Raw genomic sequence first — 20,656 nt, forward strand, 5'->3', positions numbered from 1 at the left:
GAAATGTTAGAGAAAAACGTTAGAAAAGGATCCCTATGGTGTGCTGGCTCCTGTTCCTTGCCTCAGCATTAAAGTGTAGGTGTTTTATAATATTGGAGAACTTCCCTCATTTGTTTTTAAGATCCTTTATGGATCCATAGTGAGAAGTCGGAAGATCAAGGGGATAATAGGATTGATTCTCATCCTGTGCTGGGTTTTCTCATATATATGGTATTCATTTATAAAATCTCTGGCCCAAGACCCATAAAACAATGTTACTTTCAAACAGCGTCTTCCTGTATATTATATTGTATAAAACCTTTAGTTCCTGGGGGAAGGTTATAAAGAGGGTTCCCTGAAGTCTGCAAATTCGTTTTTTACGTGATCATTTAAAGTTGTTACTTTTCCTGAAAGGTGAATTTTGATTCCTTCTATATATGTATATACTGTAGAAATTTGGTGGTTAAATGCCTCTTTGCCTACTGTGGCTAAGAGGAGAAAGGCTAAAAAGAATATTTTAAATTTCTTGGTGTTGTTTGAAAAAAATAATTTCTTTCATGGTGGCTGAATGCCAAGGCTGGAAAAGTGTTATGGAAATGTCTGTGGTCAAGACTGCGTTTGACGAGAGAAAGGTTAAATATGGTAGTTTTGATAGGATTTGACAGCCATTTTTGATCTATATATATGTTTCATCATGGTTCCTTTCTTAACAGTGGAATAACTGAGCTATTAAATATTTTATTCAGTTGAGAAGGAAAATGATTACCATAAAACTACTTTATTTAAATGACACTGTGACATAAAATGTTCCAACAGTTTAAAATATTCATCTAGAAAACATATTGCCAAGGGAAATGAATAGTCCTCCCCTATCCTCCAGTCTTTCTTGAATTAAGTTGATTCAGTAACCCTTTTCCAACCTACATGGTTGTTCTTGTTTGCAGATTTAAATTCTAAAACACATGGTCGAGCTGTATGTTAATGTTTAATATGAAAAACGAATGTTTGTTGACTACTACCAGGTTAAAGTTCTTTTAAGAGTACGTTAGTAGTATTCTGTGTAGAGGATATCTATCTATCTATCTGCACACACACATATAAGTGTGTGTGTGTGTTTCTATGTATATATGTGTATGTATACATACATATAAACTATATATATACAGAATATGTATGTACCTTTATATATATACACACACAATAACATACACAGTAAGCTTTAAGTATATTATCTTTTTTTTTGCCTTTATAAGAGGAAGTTTTATTGTTAATTATTTACCTTAATAGATTCAGAAAGAGGAACAGATTAGCTCAGTCCAACGTGATTGGCAGTTGGCAAAATCCAGTGAAGCAAGTATTCTGATTGCCAAGGATTTAATTTGGGTGCTTTAAATGCTTAGCCTTCTTTAACACTTCAAACATAATCCAAAAGAAATGCACCATCTCCCTCCCTTTCATTATAATACCATGCCTACCTCACTTTAATATGGAAATATCTTCATTAAATATGGTCTTCAGAGGAACAAGTTCCCTGGAGAGTACAGCCATTGAGGACAGTGTACAAAAAGGAAAACTCATAACAAAACTCTGTATGTTAATTTACTAAGCTAAGGAAACAAAACCTTCTAATATATTAAAATAAATCCAGTTACAAAACTAATAGTCTATGTGATAGTTGATGTGAATACACTAATAGTCTGTGTGAAGAGATCTGGTAACTGAAAATGGCTGGCTATTTACAAGATCCACAAGCAGGAATAATGCACCTAGCCCAGCACTGGCCCTCAGAAGCCAAAAGTTTTCTCTCCACTGTAGGCCACATAGAGGAATCCATCTCCATCTTTTCTTCTAAAGCGGTCCCTTAGTTAGGCTGGACTGTGGGACTGTTTTGCCCACAAATAGGAAAATTGCTTTTTCAGAAGAAAGCTGGCTTCTTTTCCTGATGATCCCCATGAATGGAGCCACAGTGATGTCAGATGGAACCAGATACTTCCGTTTGTCATTGTCAACAATCTGAGAGCCTGAGACTTTTTCCACAATCACTGGAACCCAGTTGGGATATTTCACTTGGGTCTTCACAGATTGCACACATCTGTATTCCAACAAGTGTTCCTCCTTGAACATCTACTTCATGGTAGTGGCGGGGAAGGGGTGTGGCCAGCTCTTGGAGCTGGGGAGCTCAGTGCACCAACCACCACCACAACAACCTAGATAATCTTTTTGATGTACTTTGGGGTAGTTTCCAGTTTTTTTACTAATGTGAATAAAACTGCTGTGAACATTCTCATATAACTCTTTACGTGGACCGTAAATATTAAAGTGTTATACATATGTAGGATGATTTAAGAATTATATTGCTGAAGTTTTTTTCAATTTTTTTACTATTATAAAATCTTAAGATACTCAAGAATATCAAGAAGAGAGTTCTTTTTTTTTTTTTTAGTATAATTGCCTTTTTTTAAATTTTTTCCTGGAGAACAGCTTTTCTTCAGTCCTTAAGGACTTAGCTTACATGGGCTTTGGTGGAGGTCATGGGGCAGTACCTGTGGGTCTAAATCGGGGTGAGGGTATTCGGTCCTTCTGTGCTTCACGAGAGTGATTCCTGATTGCCTTGCTGTGAATGGCACAACTCACGCAATAAAGTAGTTTCATATACAGCTTGGGAAGCACACAGGCGTCGAAGACACTCTCTTCGGAAATGTCCCTGACAGCGGTGGCCTCCACTATATTCCAAATAACGAACTTCTTAATGGCCTTGTCCTTGGACACACAATGGGTGCAGTTGGTGCAGCGAATAGGTTGCACATGACCACGGCCCTTTTTGGCACGACCATTATTCCTTCTTTTCTTGGTCATCTTGGCAGCGGGACCCAAGAGAGCAAGAATAGTGTTCTAATATTAGTAGGCATGCTTTACATGGAAGAATGATATTTTATGTACTCACCTCTTCCAACTTCTAAAGATATAAAATTTGTTCCATTAGTATTTCATATAGTACACAATTTAATTCGTTTCTGGCTAATTTAGAATCTCAGAAATGATTAAGCTTGGTGTATCAGAATGAGGTGCCCCTATATTATATTATTTTGAACTGTATTTCTTTCTTTTTTCTTTTTTTTAAAGATTTTATTTATTTGACAGACAGAGATCACAAGTAGGCAGGGAGGCAGGCAGAGAGACAGGAAGGGAAGCAGGCTCCCTGATGAGCAGAGAGCCCTATGCGGGGCTCGATCCCAGAACCCTGGGATCATGACCTGAGCTGAAGGCAGAGGCTTAACCCACTGAGCCACCCAGGCACTCCTTGAACTGTATTTCTGCCTAAGTTAAAAATAAGCAGGGTTTTTATACCAAATTTCCTTATATTGAAATTTATGAATAAGAAAGCATTTCTAGATCTTTGCTAAAATAAGGCAGTATTTTTTAATATGGAAACAATAACTGAGAAGTATTCCTAAATCTAATTTGGAAAGTTATATTCATGATTTTAGGGGACTATGAACATAAAATGTGGGAGTGGAAAATTAAGATTTCATATGGCTTTTTTGCAGCTGGTTGATTAAGTCCTATATAGTTCATTGTCTTAAAGATGAAATTTGTACAAGGTTTTGGAAGACAGGAGTTGTATATTAAAAGTTCTTGTTTCGAAGGTAGTACAAAATGGTTTTAGCAATCTATCATCTCTCATTTACCAAAGGAAATATGTAAAAAGAAAAGGAAAATGTTCAGTGGGAACAAGACATTGAGATGATGAAAAGCTACAAGGAAAGAAAAAAGATTTTAGAAAGACTACTAAAATGAAACTAGTTTTTTTCCCTCAACAATCTGTCTGAATTCATTTTGCTTTCATTATATATCTAGCCTGGAGGCAAAGTATGTTGAGTATTACAACAAAGAGGGTGTTATAAGGAGGGCTTTTAAAAAAATAATAAAGTGTAACATATGTGTAAACCATGCAACTTTGTAACAGGAAACTTTATAATAAGGGAGGACTGTGCTTAGCTTTTCCACAATTTTGGAAGAATGAGTTTTATTAGGTGTTAGACAAAGAAATTATCAACTGACTTTTATGCTGTAAGGTTGAAAGATTTGTTATGACCATTTCTAGACTTTAGCAGTGGTTTTAATGTGGGCCCTACTATATTAGAAACAGTGCCTCGCACTATTAATATGTCTACTGTTGCTAGTTCTCTTAAGGAATATGATGTTTAACTTTTGCCTTTCAATGAAAGATTATTCAAAATCCTGTTATTCTGTGGTTTTCTCAGCAGTATTAGGCTGTTCTTGAATTGATCAACACATAATATAATTTGGGAACCCAATCAATGGTTCTTTTATTTTTGAAAGATGGTGACAAATTCTTTTGAAACTTGGGAAATTGACTCCATCATTCAGCCCTTACTCTTTCTTTGCTTCTCCTGCCCAACTTCCTAAAAACCATATTGTTTTGATGTCAATATGTAGAATAGATTATCTGTTGGGGAATCAGTGTGTGTTAATTATATTGGAATAAATGTAAACTTGGCAAATGATATGGGTAAGTAGGCGTTGTGCCTAATAGATTATTCAGTTAATGAGGACACTTAAATTAGGGATTTCTAACATGTCAGAACCATATTTCTTGTAAATTTTCCTCAGTTTTGAGATTAACTGGCAATAGCTTTATTTTTCTGGCTTTTTAAAGTCTTAATATGTTATGGTAGAGTTTTAGGATTTATGTAATGCTTATTATAGAATAGTTGAGCTCTTTGTATTTATCACACTGCTATTGAAGTGAGCTAGAAGTGTAGAAATCAGTCTTCTACCTTTTGGTTTTTCAGTAATCTTTCTTTTAAAATATTATATCATACTCATTTTCCCGTCTTCTCTCTCCCACTTAAAAATGATTATACACCATGCACATTTATGCACTGTTTTCATTGAAGGTGGGGGAATTTAATGACACCCCTTAATATCCAGCCCACTGTAGAGATGTTAGAAAATCAGGGATAAAGTTTCTAGGCTTAGGAGAGAGAGGTTAGAAATGTGTTAGCAAGATAGATTATTACATATTTTAAAATAGACTATTTACTTTAAACCTTGCAAGATCACAGAAGCATTCAAAATAACTTTTAACTGTGTGTAGTTCATTTGATAAAAATAGAAAGCCAAATAGTACAGACAAACTTATGAAGGCATCATTTCCCCCTACCCCATGCCTTCCCACCGCCTTATGGTTACTCTTTATCTCTAAATAATGTAATTACACCACCATTTTTGAATTCATCATATTTAATTTTTTTCTGTTGATGTGTCATAGTGACAAAGTGTTTTGATTAATGACACATTCTTTCTATAATTCTTCTAGTTATATCGCTATCTCCTTTCCATAGCTGCTCATTTCTGCACCTACACAAAGGATACTCAAACTTCTCTTTCTTGTTTCATCAGCTTTTAACCCCTCGATTCCATATTTTGTTAAATGAGCACATTCATCATTTTATCTTTACCATTATTACTCTTTACCTTAAGTTCCTCAACTTCTGTAAACTCCACCTTTATTCTTACTTTGTCAAGGTTAATAACATTTATATACTGGTCTGTAGTGGTAGCTAAATCTTCTGTGACTTCTCTACAGAGGATTCTAAAAGGTAGTACATACTTTGCTTGTGATATGTAAATATTTTTCAATGTAGTATGTACCAGGATCATATTTCCTTCTTTATGATTGCAATGTCCTGTGCTACTCAAAGGAAAATGTTTCTAGTAGATTCATTTTTTTAAAAATCATACAGGGGCGCCTGGGTGGCTCAGTGGATTAAGCTTCTGCCTTCTGCTCAGGTAGTGATCTCAGGGTCCTGGGATCGAGCCCCATATTGGGCTCTCTGCTCAGCAGGGAGCCTGCTTCTCCCTCTCTCTGCCTGCCTCTACTTGTGATCTCTCTCTCTCTGTCAAATAAATAAATAAAATCTTTTAAAAAATCATACATTTCTTTTAAAAAAATCATGTATTTCTTTACATAGCCTTATAATTTCTCAAGTTTTCTAGGCTTTCAGTTGTACTGTTGAATCTGTCAATTCCCTCTGGTTACTGGGGGTCTTCCTGTTATCTGGAGGTATGGGATTTTTTTTCTTCCCAATTTTTTACTTTTTGAATTATCACATTTTGTTCTGGAGTAATTTTTATTTCGTTCTTTTGTTTTTCTTGGGCTTTTCTTATTTCTGGCCTTCTTCAAGTATTTGGTTGTCAGGGTTTTTTTTTTGTTTGTTTGTTTTTGTTTTTGTCTTTGTTTTTTTGAGGATTAGTCAATAGAAAGATTAAGTACTGTGAAAGTAGGTTGGGCTTTTGCCAGCCAGCCTGTCTTTAAAGTGAGCAGTTGGGGAGCAAATTTAAACTAGGGAACTCCAGATGTCAGAATGAGGAGAGGAAGCCTATACATTCATGGGAACTAGCACCAGTATTAATCACTATAATTCTTCCCAGACAGGCCAATATTTCTTTAAAGAGAATCCTCCCCCCCCCCCCAAAAAAAGGGGGCACTTGGGTGGCTCAGTGGGTTAAAGCCTCTGACTTCGGCTCAGGTCATGATCTCAGGGTCCTGGGATCGAGCCCCACATTGGCCTCTCTGCTCAGCAGGGAGCCTGCTTCCCCCCCCTTCTCTGCCTGCCTCTCTGCCTACTTGTGATCTCTGTCTGTCAAATAAATGAATAAAATCTTTTTTTTATAAATTTATTTATTTATTTATTTTTATTTTTAAAAAATTTTATTTATTTATTTGACAGACAGAGATCACAGGTAGGCAGAGAGGCAGGCAGAGAGGGAGGGGGGAAGCAGGCTCCCTGCTGAGCAGAGAGCCTGATGCGGGGTTCGATCCCAGGACCCTGAGGTCATGACCTGAGCCAAAGGCAGAGGCTTTAACCCACTGAGCCATCCAGGCACCCCTAAATGAATAAAATCTTTAAAAAAAGAAAAAGAAATTAAGAGGAAAACCCTTCTCTCTCTCATTTTTGTTTTGAGGATGAAGGGTAATAAATACCTGCTTATTGACTACATATGGCAAGTGGGAAGAGGGAGAGGAAAGAGGACAGTTGTCTAGCTGGCAGTCCTTAGCTATCTACATATTTAATCTTTCTTTCAAAACATTTTTGTTGAGATAGTCACTTCCACAATTCACCTCTTGAAAGCACACAATTTAATGATTTTTATTATACCTGTGGAATTGTGCAGCCATGACCACATCAATTTTAGAACATTTTTATCACTCCAAAATAAACCTCTTAACATTAAAATGGTTCTGAGACTCAGTTTTCAATGTGTGGAGCAAGGATGCAGCTCCAGTAATTCTCCAGACACTTGGTGTCTATAATTCAATTAAATTCTGACACTATCCATTTGGAGATAGCATCCGATCCCACAGGTTAAGGGGTCAGTTCTACAAGATTACTTTCCACTGCCACCGCACCCAACCATATCCCCATTTCAGATGCCAGTTGTAAGCCCATGTTGTTATCTGTGCTTCTGACCCACAAGCTACAGATTGGAACTTCCCATGACTCCCTCCTTAGACTTCAGATGCCAGTCCCAAGCCTAGGTTGTTATGTGTACTTCTGATGGACCAGCTATAAATCAGAGGTTCCCATGACTTCCTCCTTAGGTTCAATTAATTTGTTAGAGCTGTTCACAGAACTCAGACAACTTACTAGATTGCTGGTTTTTGCTTGTTTGTTTTGTTTTTTCGTTAAGGATATGACATTGGAATAGCCAGATAGAAGAACTGCATAGAGCAATGTAAAGGAACTTCCATGTCCTGTTTAGGTGTTCCACTCTCCCCAAATTTTCATGTGTTTACTAACTCAGAAGCTCTCTAAACCCAGTCCTTTTAGGTTTTTATGGAGGCTTCATTACGTAGGCATCTGTTGGCTATCTGTTCAACCTCCTGCTCCTCTCCCCTCCCTAGGTTGGGATGGGGGGGTAGGATTGAAAGTTCCAACGCTCTAATCATATGGTTGGTTCTCCTGGCAACAGCCCCCATCCTTAGGTAAGGGCCAGAAGTCACCTCATTAACATAACAAAAGACATCTTTATTGCTTCCAACGCTTAGGAAATTGTGAAAACCCTTGGACATTTCATATAAATGGAATTATATAATATGAAGTCTTTTGTGATGGCTTTCTTTCACTTAATATAATGCTTTCTATTTTTTTTTTTTAAAAGATTGTATTTATTAGAGAGAGAGCAAGTGAGAACATGAGCAGGGGGGGAGCAGCAGGAGAGGGAAAAGCAGACTCCCTACTGAGCAAGGGACTATGGGGCCTAGGACTCTGAGATCATGACCTGAGCCCAAGGCAGACACTTAACTAACTGAGCCACCCAAGTGTCCTTTAGTATAATGTTTTCAAGGTTTATCTGTACTGTAGCTTGTGCCAGTATTTCACTCCTTTTTAGTGTAGAATAGTATTCTCTTGTATGAATATACCACATTATATTTATCTATTCATCAGTTGATGGACATTTAAACACTTGATCTTAGCCAAAAGGACAAGAAGCCATATTTGATGGATATTTAGATTTTCTACTTTATGGCCATTGTGAATGTTGCTATTATGAACATTCATATACAAGTTTTCATTTCTCTTGGGTGTATATCTAGGTATATCTAGGAATAGCTGGGTCTTACTTTAACTCTATGCTTAACCTTTTGAGGAACCACCAAATATTTTCCCGAAGTTGTAAACTTATTTTTATCCTACCAGTGATTCACTAGGGTTCCACCCAAGGATGAGGTTGTCCACATTCCTGTCAATACTTGTTATTACCCATCTCTTTGATTATAGCAACCCTAGTGGGTGTGTGGTGGTATCTCATTGTAGTTATGTGTCCCTGGGGCCAGGGGCCAGGGCTTGTCAATTGGTGGGCTTCTCTTGAAGGCAGTTAGGGGACTACCTAGCTGTTTTCCTGGGGACTCAAATATCTATAGCTGTAGGTAGTCTTTTCTCTTGAGTTGTTCTTCTTTCTCTGTAGGTTTCTTTAATTTCTTTCTGGGGATCATGAGCCTAGTCCCATGGTTGGGGAAGGGAATTTGAGGATTGACTATCCAGGATACAAACTTTTTCTTCAACTATGTATTTTAAGTTACTTCTCCATTCCCATGCTATTTTATATCTGTGTCCCTCTAATCTGGAGTCCCTTGTTTTGTTCAACTTCTCCTGAGATTATGCTTTCTGTTTTCTGTGAAGGTCTGTGTATCTGTTACTTACATAGATGTTTAGATAACTCTCTTGTCTTCAGATCCCATCTTACCTCACTTTCTCTGATAGCTGGTGCTTTTACTTCCTGAGCCTTTTTAGAATTTTATGAGGTGAATAAATATATTCTTCAGGCATTTAGATTTGACCTTGCTGTGCCCTTTAGTATTGTTCACCTTTTCTGTGTTCACTTCCCATCTTCATAGATTGTGGTTAGACTTACCACAGGTCTTTTGATTTCTTTGAAGGAGTTTATGTCTGTTTATTTTACTTCTTTTTGTTTGGAGTGGTTTTTTTAGAGGAGAAGAGGACATAATAGTCTTTAATTAGCAATCTTGAAATAGGAAGTCATACTAACTCTTTTGATATAGTGCCTCAGAGTCACTAGTCAGGTAAAGAAAATGTGAGTGGTTGTCTCTACAGGCTCTTAATTTCTGCCCTGAGTGAAATAATAATAAAGGGGGTCAGAATGCTTGCCAGGTCATGATTACAGAAGCTTGGCTGTAAGTCATGGGCAAAAAGCTTGGTTGTCTGCCCCCACAGTTGAGTGAGTGGTTTCACCTCTGGGACCCAGTGAATGTTCAGACGGTTGAGTAATCCCACCTCAGGCACATGGTTGGCAGCAGGGCAAGTAATATCTGAGTACTTGGCATGATAATTAATGGGGACTATAAAGGGAGTGTAAACATTTGACAGGACTTTGTCTCTTAGTTTCTTAACAGTTTCATTTTCATTGCTATCAATAGGATTGGTTTTGCTCAGAGAATGGGGGTATTCTTAATTTTGGCAGATGCAAGGATTACTATCATTCTAATATGGTTTCTTTAGGGAAAGGAGATGAATACTATGTTAGTCTGTGATTTACTGTAAGATCTTTTTTTTTTTTAAATAGGAAACTCTTTTTTTTTTTTTAAAGATTTTATTTATTTATTTGACAGAGAGAGATCACAAGTAGGCAGAGAGGCAGGCAGAGAGAGTGAGAGGGAAGCAGGCTCCCTGCTGAGCAGAGAGCCCGATGGACCCTGAGATCATGACCTGAGCTGAAGGCAGCGGCTTAACCCACTGAGCCACTCAGGCGCCCTGTAAGATCATTTTTTGACCAGTTTATTTTTTATTAATTTGTTTGATTTTTTACTTAAAAAATTGAAGGTGATATACAATGTTACCTTAGTTTCAGGTGTACAACATAGTGATTCAACAACTCTATAATTATGCAGTGCTCACCACAAGTGTAGCCCCCATCTGTCACTATACTTTGCTATTACAACTGTATTTTCTATACTGTATCTTTTGTCTCCAGGACTTACTCATTTTATAATTGGAATGAGCCCATCACTAAGGTCAGAGAATGTTGGGTAAGGTCTTGGTTAATTTCTTAGCTCTCTGGTAGGTTGTGGGGATTGAGTTAGACCTATTTGGATCACATAGAATTTGGGAACAGATGGTGGTTAGCAGAAATCACACATTTGCTGTGCAGAGAAAAGACAAAACTCTACAATAGTGGTTCTCAAACTTCAATGTCCACCAGAATCACCTGGGGGGCTTATTGAAACACAGGACTGGTAGGCCCCACTCTCAGAGTTTCTGACTCAGTAGGACTGGGATGAGGCCCAAGAATTTACATTTCTAACAAGTTTCTGCATGATGCTTATACTGCTGGTGTGGGGAACTATACTTTGATAATGACTGCTTTTGAACAATGGTTCTTAAATTTTACTGTGCAAAGTGTTTTCTGGGAAGATGTACTGAAAGTGTTTTGCCTAGGGCCTCATTTCTGGGAATTCTGATTTGGAAAGTTTGGAATGAAGCCTAGGAATCTTCATTTTAAAGTATCCTAGCTAATTCTTTTTTTTTTTTTTTAATTCTACTGTATGGATATGTACCACATTTTATCTATCCATTCATCATTTGATGGACAACCCCAGATAATTCTTATACAGAAACCACAGAAGATCAGCACACCATACCATGAGAAATGCCGCTCTGTAGCTTTCATGTGACAAAGATTATAAATTAATGATTCTGAGGCATCTGGCTGGTTCAGTCAATAGAGTGTGCGACTCTTAATCTCAGGGTTGTGAGTTTGAGCCCCATGTTGGGCGTAGAGATTATTTTAAAAAAAATAAAAAAAACAAAACAAATCATCCTTATTTATTTTTACTAAATTGGAACACAATTTCAAATTTCCACATATACTTTTGTATTAGTATCTCAGTAGGAAATAAAACTTACCTCAGATGATTTTAGTCATCTAAAATCTAGGAGATTTTAGTGAAGGGATCATTGACAGGTGTAGGCAGAGTTAAGGGAACAAATAATGAAGCATCCAAATATTATCTGGAGTAGATCAGCTTTTACCAATTCTAGGGTTGGAGGGTTTACCACTTCTAGGGTTAGCACAGAAGGAAGTAATGGTATTATTTTAAGGGTTTATTAAGAGCAGGAGCCATGGAGAGGGGCCCTTCCTCTTCCTCTTCATCCAAGCAGGGGAGACACAAAGTCTCATTAGTCACCTTTTGTTGCAGGGTGATATTTTTGTCATTTTCCCATCTGAAACCAGAATTGCAAAGTAGTCATCACTAGTGCTCATCATTTAACCTAGTGGGAAACGGAGTGGGATGGTGAAGAAATAATTAATGTAAAATGTGCTTGGCTGTAACATTCTCCATTTTTGTAGCTGGTCAACAGACTGAAGTTGATAATCATAACTTCATTTCTCCACTACCTATTTTACATTCTTCTTATATTTTTTCACACACTGGCCAGTCAGGCTTCTTTGCCTTCATACCTCAAAGATCTGAGTCCTTACGCATCCTGTATTTATTGGGTTAACATAGGTTTTCATTAAGTTTGTTATTGGACATAGGAATAATACTAAGGAGCTGGCCAGTGAATCCCTTGGATTTTAGACATAGTTTATCTGTTCCCATTGTGCAACAGCCACCCATTTTCCTCTTAATATAGGGAGAAAGCACTCTGTTGGCACATTAACCTTTTTTTTTTTTTTTTTTTTTTTTTTTTTTTGCCTGTGGTGGAATCCCAACTGCAGCAGTCTCAGCTTCAAATTTCATAGAACTATGACTGTGTTTCTTGCTGGAAGCTTTCTTTTCCTGGGAACTAGAATCTCTAATGTCTTCACAAAGTATGTCCATTTTGAGAAGTCCTTTCACACAGTTCCTTTCTGGACTTCCTTTTTACCAATATTTCAGTCTTTTTCTTTCTACTTTCTTGATCCCAACCCATTAGCCATTACCCATGTATTAATATAAATCTGAATCTTAGGCTGTCTCACATTCCCAGTAAAGTGAGAACAAGATGTATTGCTCGAAGTTAAACTCATTGGGAAGATTTTCCTTTGTTACTGTTTTTCAAGGAAACTATGGAGTGGGAAACTGAGGTTACAGCTTATCCGTGCTGCCAGCGTATCATGTAGATGCATCTGTAACCCAAGACTGTGGGTTTTTTTTTTTTCTTCTTCTGTTCGTTGGTCATAGGGAACTCCACATGAGGTCATGGAAGAGCCGTGAAGCAGCTAGAGTAGGTACTTATTCAGTTTATGCCTTCTTTTCTTATTTATATATTTCATTTCTCTTTAATGATAAAACACTGTTTCACACACTCAATTTTGTGAGTCAGTGGATTGGGTAACCCATTTTATGATGGGCAGCTCTGGTCATGTAGTCACTTGGTGTCCTGTAACTAGATGTTCTGTCTGTATCATGGCCCTGCAGAAGTAGGAGCTGTTTTTCAAATGAAGAATAATTGTTGACAGATTACCTGAGGGTCTGTACAATGGCCCTTCTTTTGGGGGTTTTCAGAGGCTATATAGAGTAAACCTGTCTGGCATAGGTAATTCAAGTACTACTGGGTCTTTTGGGCCATAGAAGATCAGCTTACATTGTAGCGTTTATCAACCTCAGAGCCCTCTCTTGCTCTGGGCTCTACTTAAAAGTAGCAACTCTATTTGAATGTATGACATATTGCTTCTAAAATTCAAGGACAGTCTCCAAAAGTACAGGGACCTGCCACATAATGTATGGCAATAATTTCGTGGCTTTTCATAAGAATCTAAACTTGAACTTTGCTAAATCTTCATATTCCATGAAGGCATCTGAAATGCCAATCCATGGGACAGACTCTTTCCCCCCTAACCATTAATGAGACAATTTTCTTGAATTTCTGAAAATTCAAGGGGTGGGATGTTGCAGACAAAGACTGAAAGGTTTTCCAGGACTTCATCTGTGTTTTTCTGGAAGTAGTTCTGGAGGATGGTCACCCCCTGGATCTTCTCCACTTCAGTGCTGCACTGGCATCCAAGAATTGTAGTTCCCTTGTCCTTGAACTCTTTCTTCCTCTGCAGGTGATGTTGTTCAATTTTAGCCTGAGCTTCTTTGGCCTCCTTTGGCCTCAGGGTTCTTTGCTTGTTGGCCTCAGACACCTTCTCTGTGGCCTGCTTTCTGTGCTATAACTGAGTGGCTGTGGTGGCAAACTGTACTATCTTTGACAGGCAAAAGGAGCTACTTGTGATTGTCTTTATTCATTTAGATTAAGAATTGTAATAGTTTAATTGATTTGCACCAAGTTTCATGAGCCATGTTGACCTTTTCTACTAAATATATCTTAGTTTTGAAGAGCAGCTGTAATTGGAATCTCTCCTAAGTTTACGATAATCCATAGTTGTTATCCAAGATCCATTTGGCTCTTTCATAGGCCAAACACGATTATGAATGAGGATACATCATTGTTGTGTTTTTTAAGTCTTTGATGGTGTCACTAATCTCTGCAGTTTCCTTAGTGATGAGTATTGATTTTGAAAAGTGTGCTCTTTTGGTGGGTTGGGAGAAGTTCCAAGGGATTCCAGTTAGTCTCTCTGCTATCATAATAACCTTCATAATACTCTTCCTTAGCAGAAGCTAAGGTAGGGATTCAGCTATTTATAAGTATATCTGTTCCAACTTCGTATTACATCAATGGGAAAGTAATGTCAGGATGGGTCTATGCACCTGCCGGATTTACTGTGGGAAAGACTTGGGTGAAATCTTCATTTGTATCTGAAATTCTGTAAGTTCCACTTTGACTAGTGGATCATGTGACATTTGACATTCTCAGGGATTAATGAACCTGGAAGGTCTGTGTATTTCCCTTTCATTTGCACACCATCACCCAGTTAAATGGCCATCATAGATGCTTTTAGGTTCTCCACCTGTACCTTGATTTGGGAGTTCAAGGTCCCAAGCTTTTTTATTTTATAAATCCTTAAGGAGAGCAGATTGCCCACTTAAGGAGTCTTTGTAATTACTGTTGTCATCAAACAATCAAGTGCAATAGCCATTTATCTCTCAAAGCCAGGTCTTCAGCTAGCCCTTTATCCCATGCTGTACCAATAATAATTTGAACAATTATGATTCCATTGCATGACATGTATTTCTGTTGTTTTTTCTCCCTGCTCCCTTAGGGAAATCATCTGTGCATTCATCAGCTATGTGAGCAAACCAGTCCCCAAATTCCTACATACTATATTAGTTAAAATCCCAGCAGGAAACAGGGTCATGGCAGATGGTTCAAACAAAGAGACTTAAAGAAGTGGGATTACTAATAGAGGTGTGGGAAGAGTTAAGAAAAGAAATTGTCTCTATAGTTAGCAGAATAAATGTAAACTATCTAATTTAATTGTATTTTGGGGTATATTTGTTGTGGCAGCTTGACCTTTTCTGTAACTAATAGAAGAATTTACATTATTATGGCTGTGTAGACACTACTCAGTGAGGCATGATTATATTTCTTCTCTTTGTTTTCTCTGAAGTTAAAAATAATTTAAAAGACATTTTTATACCCTCTAACCAGATTTCTCCATTGTTAATATTTTTATCTCATTTGTTTTATCACCTCTTTCTTTCTTTCTCTTGTGCTCACTCTCTCATGCATGCACAATTTTTTGTTGTTGTTTTCTGAACTATATGAGAGTACATACATCATGGCCCTTTATCCCTAAACTCTTTAAAGAGTGTATATTTTTTAAGAATAGGAATATTCTTATATAACCACAGTACAGTTATTAATTTCATAAAATTACATTGATATAATACTTTTATCTTTTCTAATACCCAAATCCAAATTTTGTCTGTTCTAATAAGGTAAAAAGGTGCTTTATAACACCCCCCCGCCCCCCTGTTATAAGATCTAGTCCAGTCTGTATTCATTTTCAGCCTCTTTTAAGCTGGGAAATTTTCACAGCCTTTCCTTGTCTTTTATGACATTGATGTTTTTGAAGAGTCTCTCTCACTACTTAAAAAAGAAAACATTTCTCATTTTGTTTATGAGTTGTTTCCTTGTGACATTAGGATTATACATTCTTGGCCAGACTAGTATACTGCTGCCAAGAATAGGTAATACTGCATTTTCTGTATAGTATCATGTAGAGTCACCTTCATCGATGATTAATTTTGGTCTGCTGGTCAAGATGTTGCCTGATTTCTCCACTATATAATTACTGTTTTCCCCCATTGCTACTAGTAAGCAGTGTACATATCCTGCTTTTCATTAAAATTTCCCCTTAAATTTATCATTCATTGATGATTCTTGCCTGATAAAATCTTTACAGTGATGGTTGCAAGATGATTTTTCTAAATCAGCACTTCTTTTATATTTGCCATTTGGCCCTAAGTGTTCTATACATAGTAGATTTCCCTTCTCCCTCATTTATTCATTTGTCTACTTATCATTAGCATGGACTCATGGAATTTCTATTTTTCTTAATAGTTTATAAGTCAGTATTGAACTTAATTATTTTGGTGCTTCTTTTGTCCCAAATTTGGCCAATGGAAGACTCTTCAAGCTAGCTCCTGTATCCTTGTGACATACCTTTTATTATTATTATTATTTTTAGGACTTTTAAAACTTTATAGCATAGCAGGATGTTACCAGGATCATCTTATACCTATCCTGCTCTAGCCATGGAATAAGCTATTTCTCTGGGGAGTCCTGGCTCCTGTTAGTGGAAATGGTATTAGAGACTGAGATCCGAGTGCTAGGTGTGCTCATGTTACCTGGTATCTTTGCTTTTAGGCCCTTTTAGAGGACAAAGCTACAAATATGTACATGTTCATACATTTACACATACATACATGCATAAGCACGTACATGGAAACATGCACAGAAATATGCATATATGCAGATGAACATGCATCAAATTAGACATATACATTATTTAGATACCATGAGTTCACACCAATATCTCCAATTTAAGTCTGTCCCTACATGGTTTTTTCCTTTCCCATTCCATATTTATATCCCTTCTTCCAATGGCTTGGAATCCCTTCTTCCATGGCTCCCAACAACATTCACACATGAATTCATTTACATATTCTTATAACACATGTAAAGTAGTTGCAGAATGTTTTCTGACCTTATCACTACAATAAACAAACCTCTGTTCCTTCTCTTTCTAGCTAACTCACTCCCAAAATCAAGTGCTTCTCTAAGACTGCCCCTTGGAATCCTGCATACTTTCAGGTTCCTTCCCTGTAGCTAGATTCATTATTTTTTCACTTTTTTCTTTGATTTTTATCTGTGCTTTCCCTAAGATCTCTGCTTTCCTTTGTTCCTTTTCAAAGAATCTTATCAGCCTTTCCTTCTTTACTTTTTATACTCTTAGGTTTCTGGTAGTAACATTGAGCTGATGGTAGAATTGCTGTTAGAATTCCCCCGTCCACAAAAGGTGGAGGTTGCAGTATTCTCTGTATCACAGTAATGCAGAAGGTTCAGGGTCCATGTAGTTTTATGTTCTATCGCCCGCCCCAGTGGAGTAAAAGAGGAAGGGCTTTGGAACTAAGTGACCGCCATTTTTCTGTGAATCTAGAAACTCTGTTTTTTAAAAGACTTTTAGATCTCAGACATGTTAAAGTGAATATAAAGGGACATTATGAACAACTTTATGCCAATCATTTAATAACCAAGATGAAATAAACAAATGATTTCAAGACCGTAATTTACTAAAAACCAACACAAGAAGAAATGGAAAGTTTTAATAGCCCTTTATCTATTCAGTTTTTTGAATTCATAATAAAAAACCATTTTACAAAGAATATTTCTCGCTTAGATAATGTCACAGGTGAAATATATTAAGTGTTTAAGGAAGAGATAATATCAGTGTTATATAAACTCCTTCCAAAAATAGATGAGGAAGGAATGCTTCCCAATCCATTTATGAGGTCTATATAGTCTTGATACTAAAGCTGACAAAGATATTATAATAAGGAAAAATTACAGTCAGTATCCCTCATTGACACAGATGTAAAAATAATATTAGCAAATGGAATCTAGCAGTATAAAAAATGGATAACCTGTCATGACCAATTGGAAGTTTTTTGCAGGAATATAACATTGGTTCCATAACTGAAAATAAATCTATATAAAAGCAAGAAGAAGAACTACAAGATTTAGCATAAAATGGGTTATAGAGCTAAGTTTAAAAGCTAAAGCTATTAAACTTGTCAAAGAAAAAAATATTTATTTTTATAAAGAAAATTTTTGTTACCTTGGAGTAGGCAAAGATTTCTCAGGCATTCAAAGCACTAACTATAAAAGAAAGAAAATATAAATGAATTATACTTCACCAAAATTAAAATCTAATCTTCAAAAGATAACTTCAAAAGAAAACTTTTTTTTTAAATCAAGATTTTATTTATTTGAGAGAGAGAGTGAGTCCAGGAGCATGGGAGTGCAGGAGACAGAGAGAGAGAAGCAGACTCCCTGCTAAGCAGGGAGCCTGATATGGGACTTGATCCCAGGACCCTGGGATCATGACCTGACCCGAAGGCAGACACTTAACTGACTGAGCCCCCCAGGTGCCCTGATAAGAAAACATTTTTATAAGAAAATGAAAAGGCAAGCCTCAGACTGAAAGAAAATATTCACAATGCATATAGCTGACAAATGAGTTGCATCCAGAACGTATAATGCATTCTTAATGCTCAATAAGAAAATAACCCAATTTTAAAAAATGGACATTTTAAATATTTGGAGAGACATATCACAAAAGAAGATATACCATTGGCCCAATAAGGACACGAAAAGATGCTCAGCATTGTTAGGCCCCAAGGAAATCCAAATTAAAACCACAGTGAGATACCTCTACATATCCAGCAGAGAAGCTAAGATAAAAAAAAGACTGAAAATAACAAGTTCAGTTACTGGCTGATCACTTTGATCTTGTGACAGCTTGATTTTATGTTCTTGTAGGGCAGATCTGTGGGAAGTCCATGGTATTTCCTAAACTTCTTTGACTTGAGATATCTTAACTGGCAAACTCTCTTCCTTGCGGTTAAGGCTTGGTTTTAGGCTCTGTTAAGTAGGTCTACAGCAGGGCTTACTCTGGGGCAAGGTTCTTACTTTTTTTTTTTTTTTAAGTTTAAATATATTATTTATGAAAAGAAGCGACAACTTAGAGTATATACACCTTTGCTGTTACCAAGAACAAAGATCAAGCTAAAAAGGTAGAAAAGCTAAAATTAGATATTAGTCACCTTTTTCAAAGATTTACTTTTAATGAGTTTCTAAGTTACAGAAAAGTTGAAAGAATAACGTAGGGAATTCCTACATACCCTCCGCCCAGATATCCACTGAAGCTTCACAATTATCCCAATAATGCTCTTCAGAGCAAAGAATCAAACCCAGGACCACACGTTCTACCCAGTCATGCTGAGTCTCTTGGTTCCTTTTAATCTGGAACAATTCCTATGTTTTCTTTCTTTTTTTTTTTTATGTTTTATTTCTTTTCAGCGTAACAGTATTCATTGTTTTTTCACCACACCCAGTGCTCCATGCAATCCGTGCCCTCCCTAATACCCACCACTTGGTTCCCCCAACTTCCCACCCCCCGCCCCTTCGAAACCCTCAGGTTGTTTTTCAGAGTCCATAGTCTCTCATGGTTCACCTCCCCTTCCAATTTCCCTCAACTCCCTTCTCCTCTCCATCTACCCTTTCTTACTTTTAAAGGAGCAGCAGTATTTCTCAGGGTGTTTAGAAGGTGTTAATGGAGTCTCCTCATATCAGCTGGGCCAGGCCTTTAATACCCCCCGGAACTGCTTGACTCTTGGTATCTGTTCCATTCCTTCCCCTGTAACCATTATCCCTGGTCAATCCTGCACATTCTGTCCTTGTGCAGGCTCAGGTCGGTGAATACCAGGGTCTCTCAGGGATCTGTCTCACAGCCTTCTACTTCTCCCAGAGTGGCTGCATCAGTTTGCATTCCCACCAACAGTGTAAAGGGGGTTCCCCCTTTATCCGTATCCTCGCCAACATCTGTCATTTCCCGAGTTGTTAATTTTTTGGTAGTTTTTCTTAAAAACAGCCATTTGTTGTGTGACAGAAAAGAGCATATATAAGATTATTTGCAGGTCCTAATTTTAAAAAAAATTTTAAAAATATTTTATTTATTCATTTGACAGAGATCACAAGTAGGCAGAGAGGCAGGCAGAGAGAGAGAGGGGGAAGTAGGCTCCCTGATGAGCAGAGAGCCCGATGCGGGGCTTGATCCCAGGACCCTGATATCATGACCTGAGCCGAAGGCAGAGGCTTTAACCCACTGAGCCACCCAGGTGCCCCTGCAGGTCCTAATTTTTTAACGTAAAGGTGATTTTTTTGACATTTAGTATTTCTGCTTACATGAGCCATTATTGTATCTGTGCAGTATTTTGAGCTTAAAGAAGCTATGAAAATGGAGGAAATGATTAAAATTCAAAAATTTTAGTTCCCCAAATTCTATCTGCTGGTTACTTAAATTTTGTGTTGACTCCATACATTATTTATAAGGCAAATATATTCTGATTGTATTTTGATACAGGATAGCATTTATAATCCTCAGGATATACATATATTATTCCAACCATGCCAAGATAACACTGGTGTTCAAACAACAGTAGCTGGTCTGATGTTTAAAAGAAACACTTGCTTGCTGAAGGACATTCCTTTTGAGTCATGGACTGGAAACATTGTTGAATATGCTAAGTGATTCCATCTGAACTGCAGAAAATCACTATTGGTTACATTTTCACTTTGCATATATGCCACTGACAAAGCCAACTGGCTGAAGTAAGCTTTTTGAAATGGACATTTCTGGCTGAACTTTCAGAAGGCTGCATTTTTAAATGTGAAACATAAAAAAACATACTATTCACTGGTTGCACATTAAAAGCAAATGGCCAGAGGAAACAAGATGAACTATAAAAACTCATAAGATGAAAACATGAAATTTTGTGTACAGTTTTATTATTTGTAGTAGGTTTAAAAACAATTACACTTAATATAATAAGCCAACCTCCCTAAAAGAGCAGAAAGACACACCATAAACTTCAGACATTACAGCAAAAGATACATTGATATACCTTAATAAAGAAAAGATTTTGACATTGTTCCTTTTATAAATGTTTAATCACAACTGTATTTAGGTTTTATAT

At 37.0% G+C, this 20,656-nt stretch overlaps 2 protein-coding genes and 1 pseudogene across 3 annotated transcripts in view; 1 reads left to right on the plus strand and 2 right to left on the minus strand.

Annotated features, from left to right (window-relative positions):
• Positions 1-20,656, plus strand: part of BBS9 (Bardet-Biedl syndrome 9) — a 452,280-nt gene that overhangs the window by 43,671 nt on the left and 387,953 nt on the right. The window lies entirely within an intron of this gene.
• On the minus strand, positions 1,764-2,103 carry LOC308352703 (gamma-aminobutyric acid receptor-associated protein-like 2; annotated as a pseudogene). Its single transcript has one exon. The product of its transcript is annotated as a gamma-aminobutyric acid receptor-associated protein-like 2 (transcript).
• On the minus strand, positions 2,509-2,835 carry LOC308352738 (small ribosomal subunit protein eS26-like; the record flags this gene model as incomplete). The annotated part of the gene is made up of 1 exon (XM_080819082.1): positions 2,509-2,835. One exon carries the CDS (start codon positions 2,833-2,835, stop codon positions 2,509-2,511), a length of 327 nt encoding a protein of 108 aa, XP_080675208.1.

This window comes from Martes martes (genome assembly GCF_963455335.1).
Source record: "Martes martes genome assembly, chromosome: 11".
NCBI classification, from domain to species: domain Eukaryota; kingdom Metazoa; phylum Chordata; class Mammalia; order Carnivora; family Mustelidae; genus Martes; species Martes martes.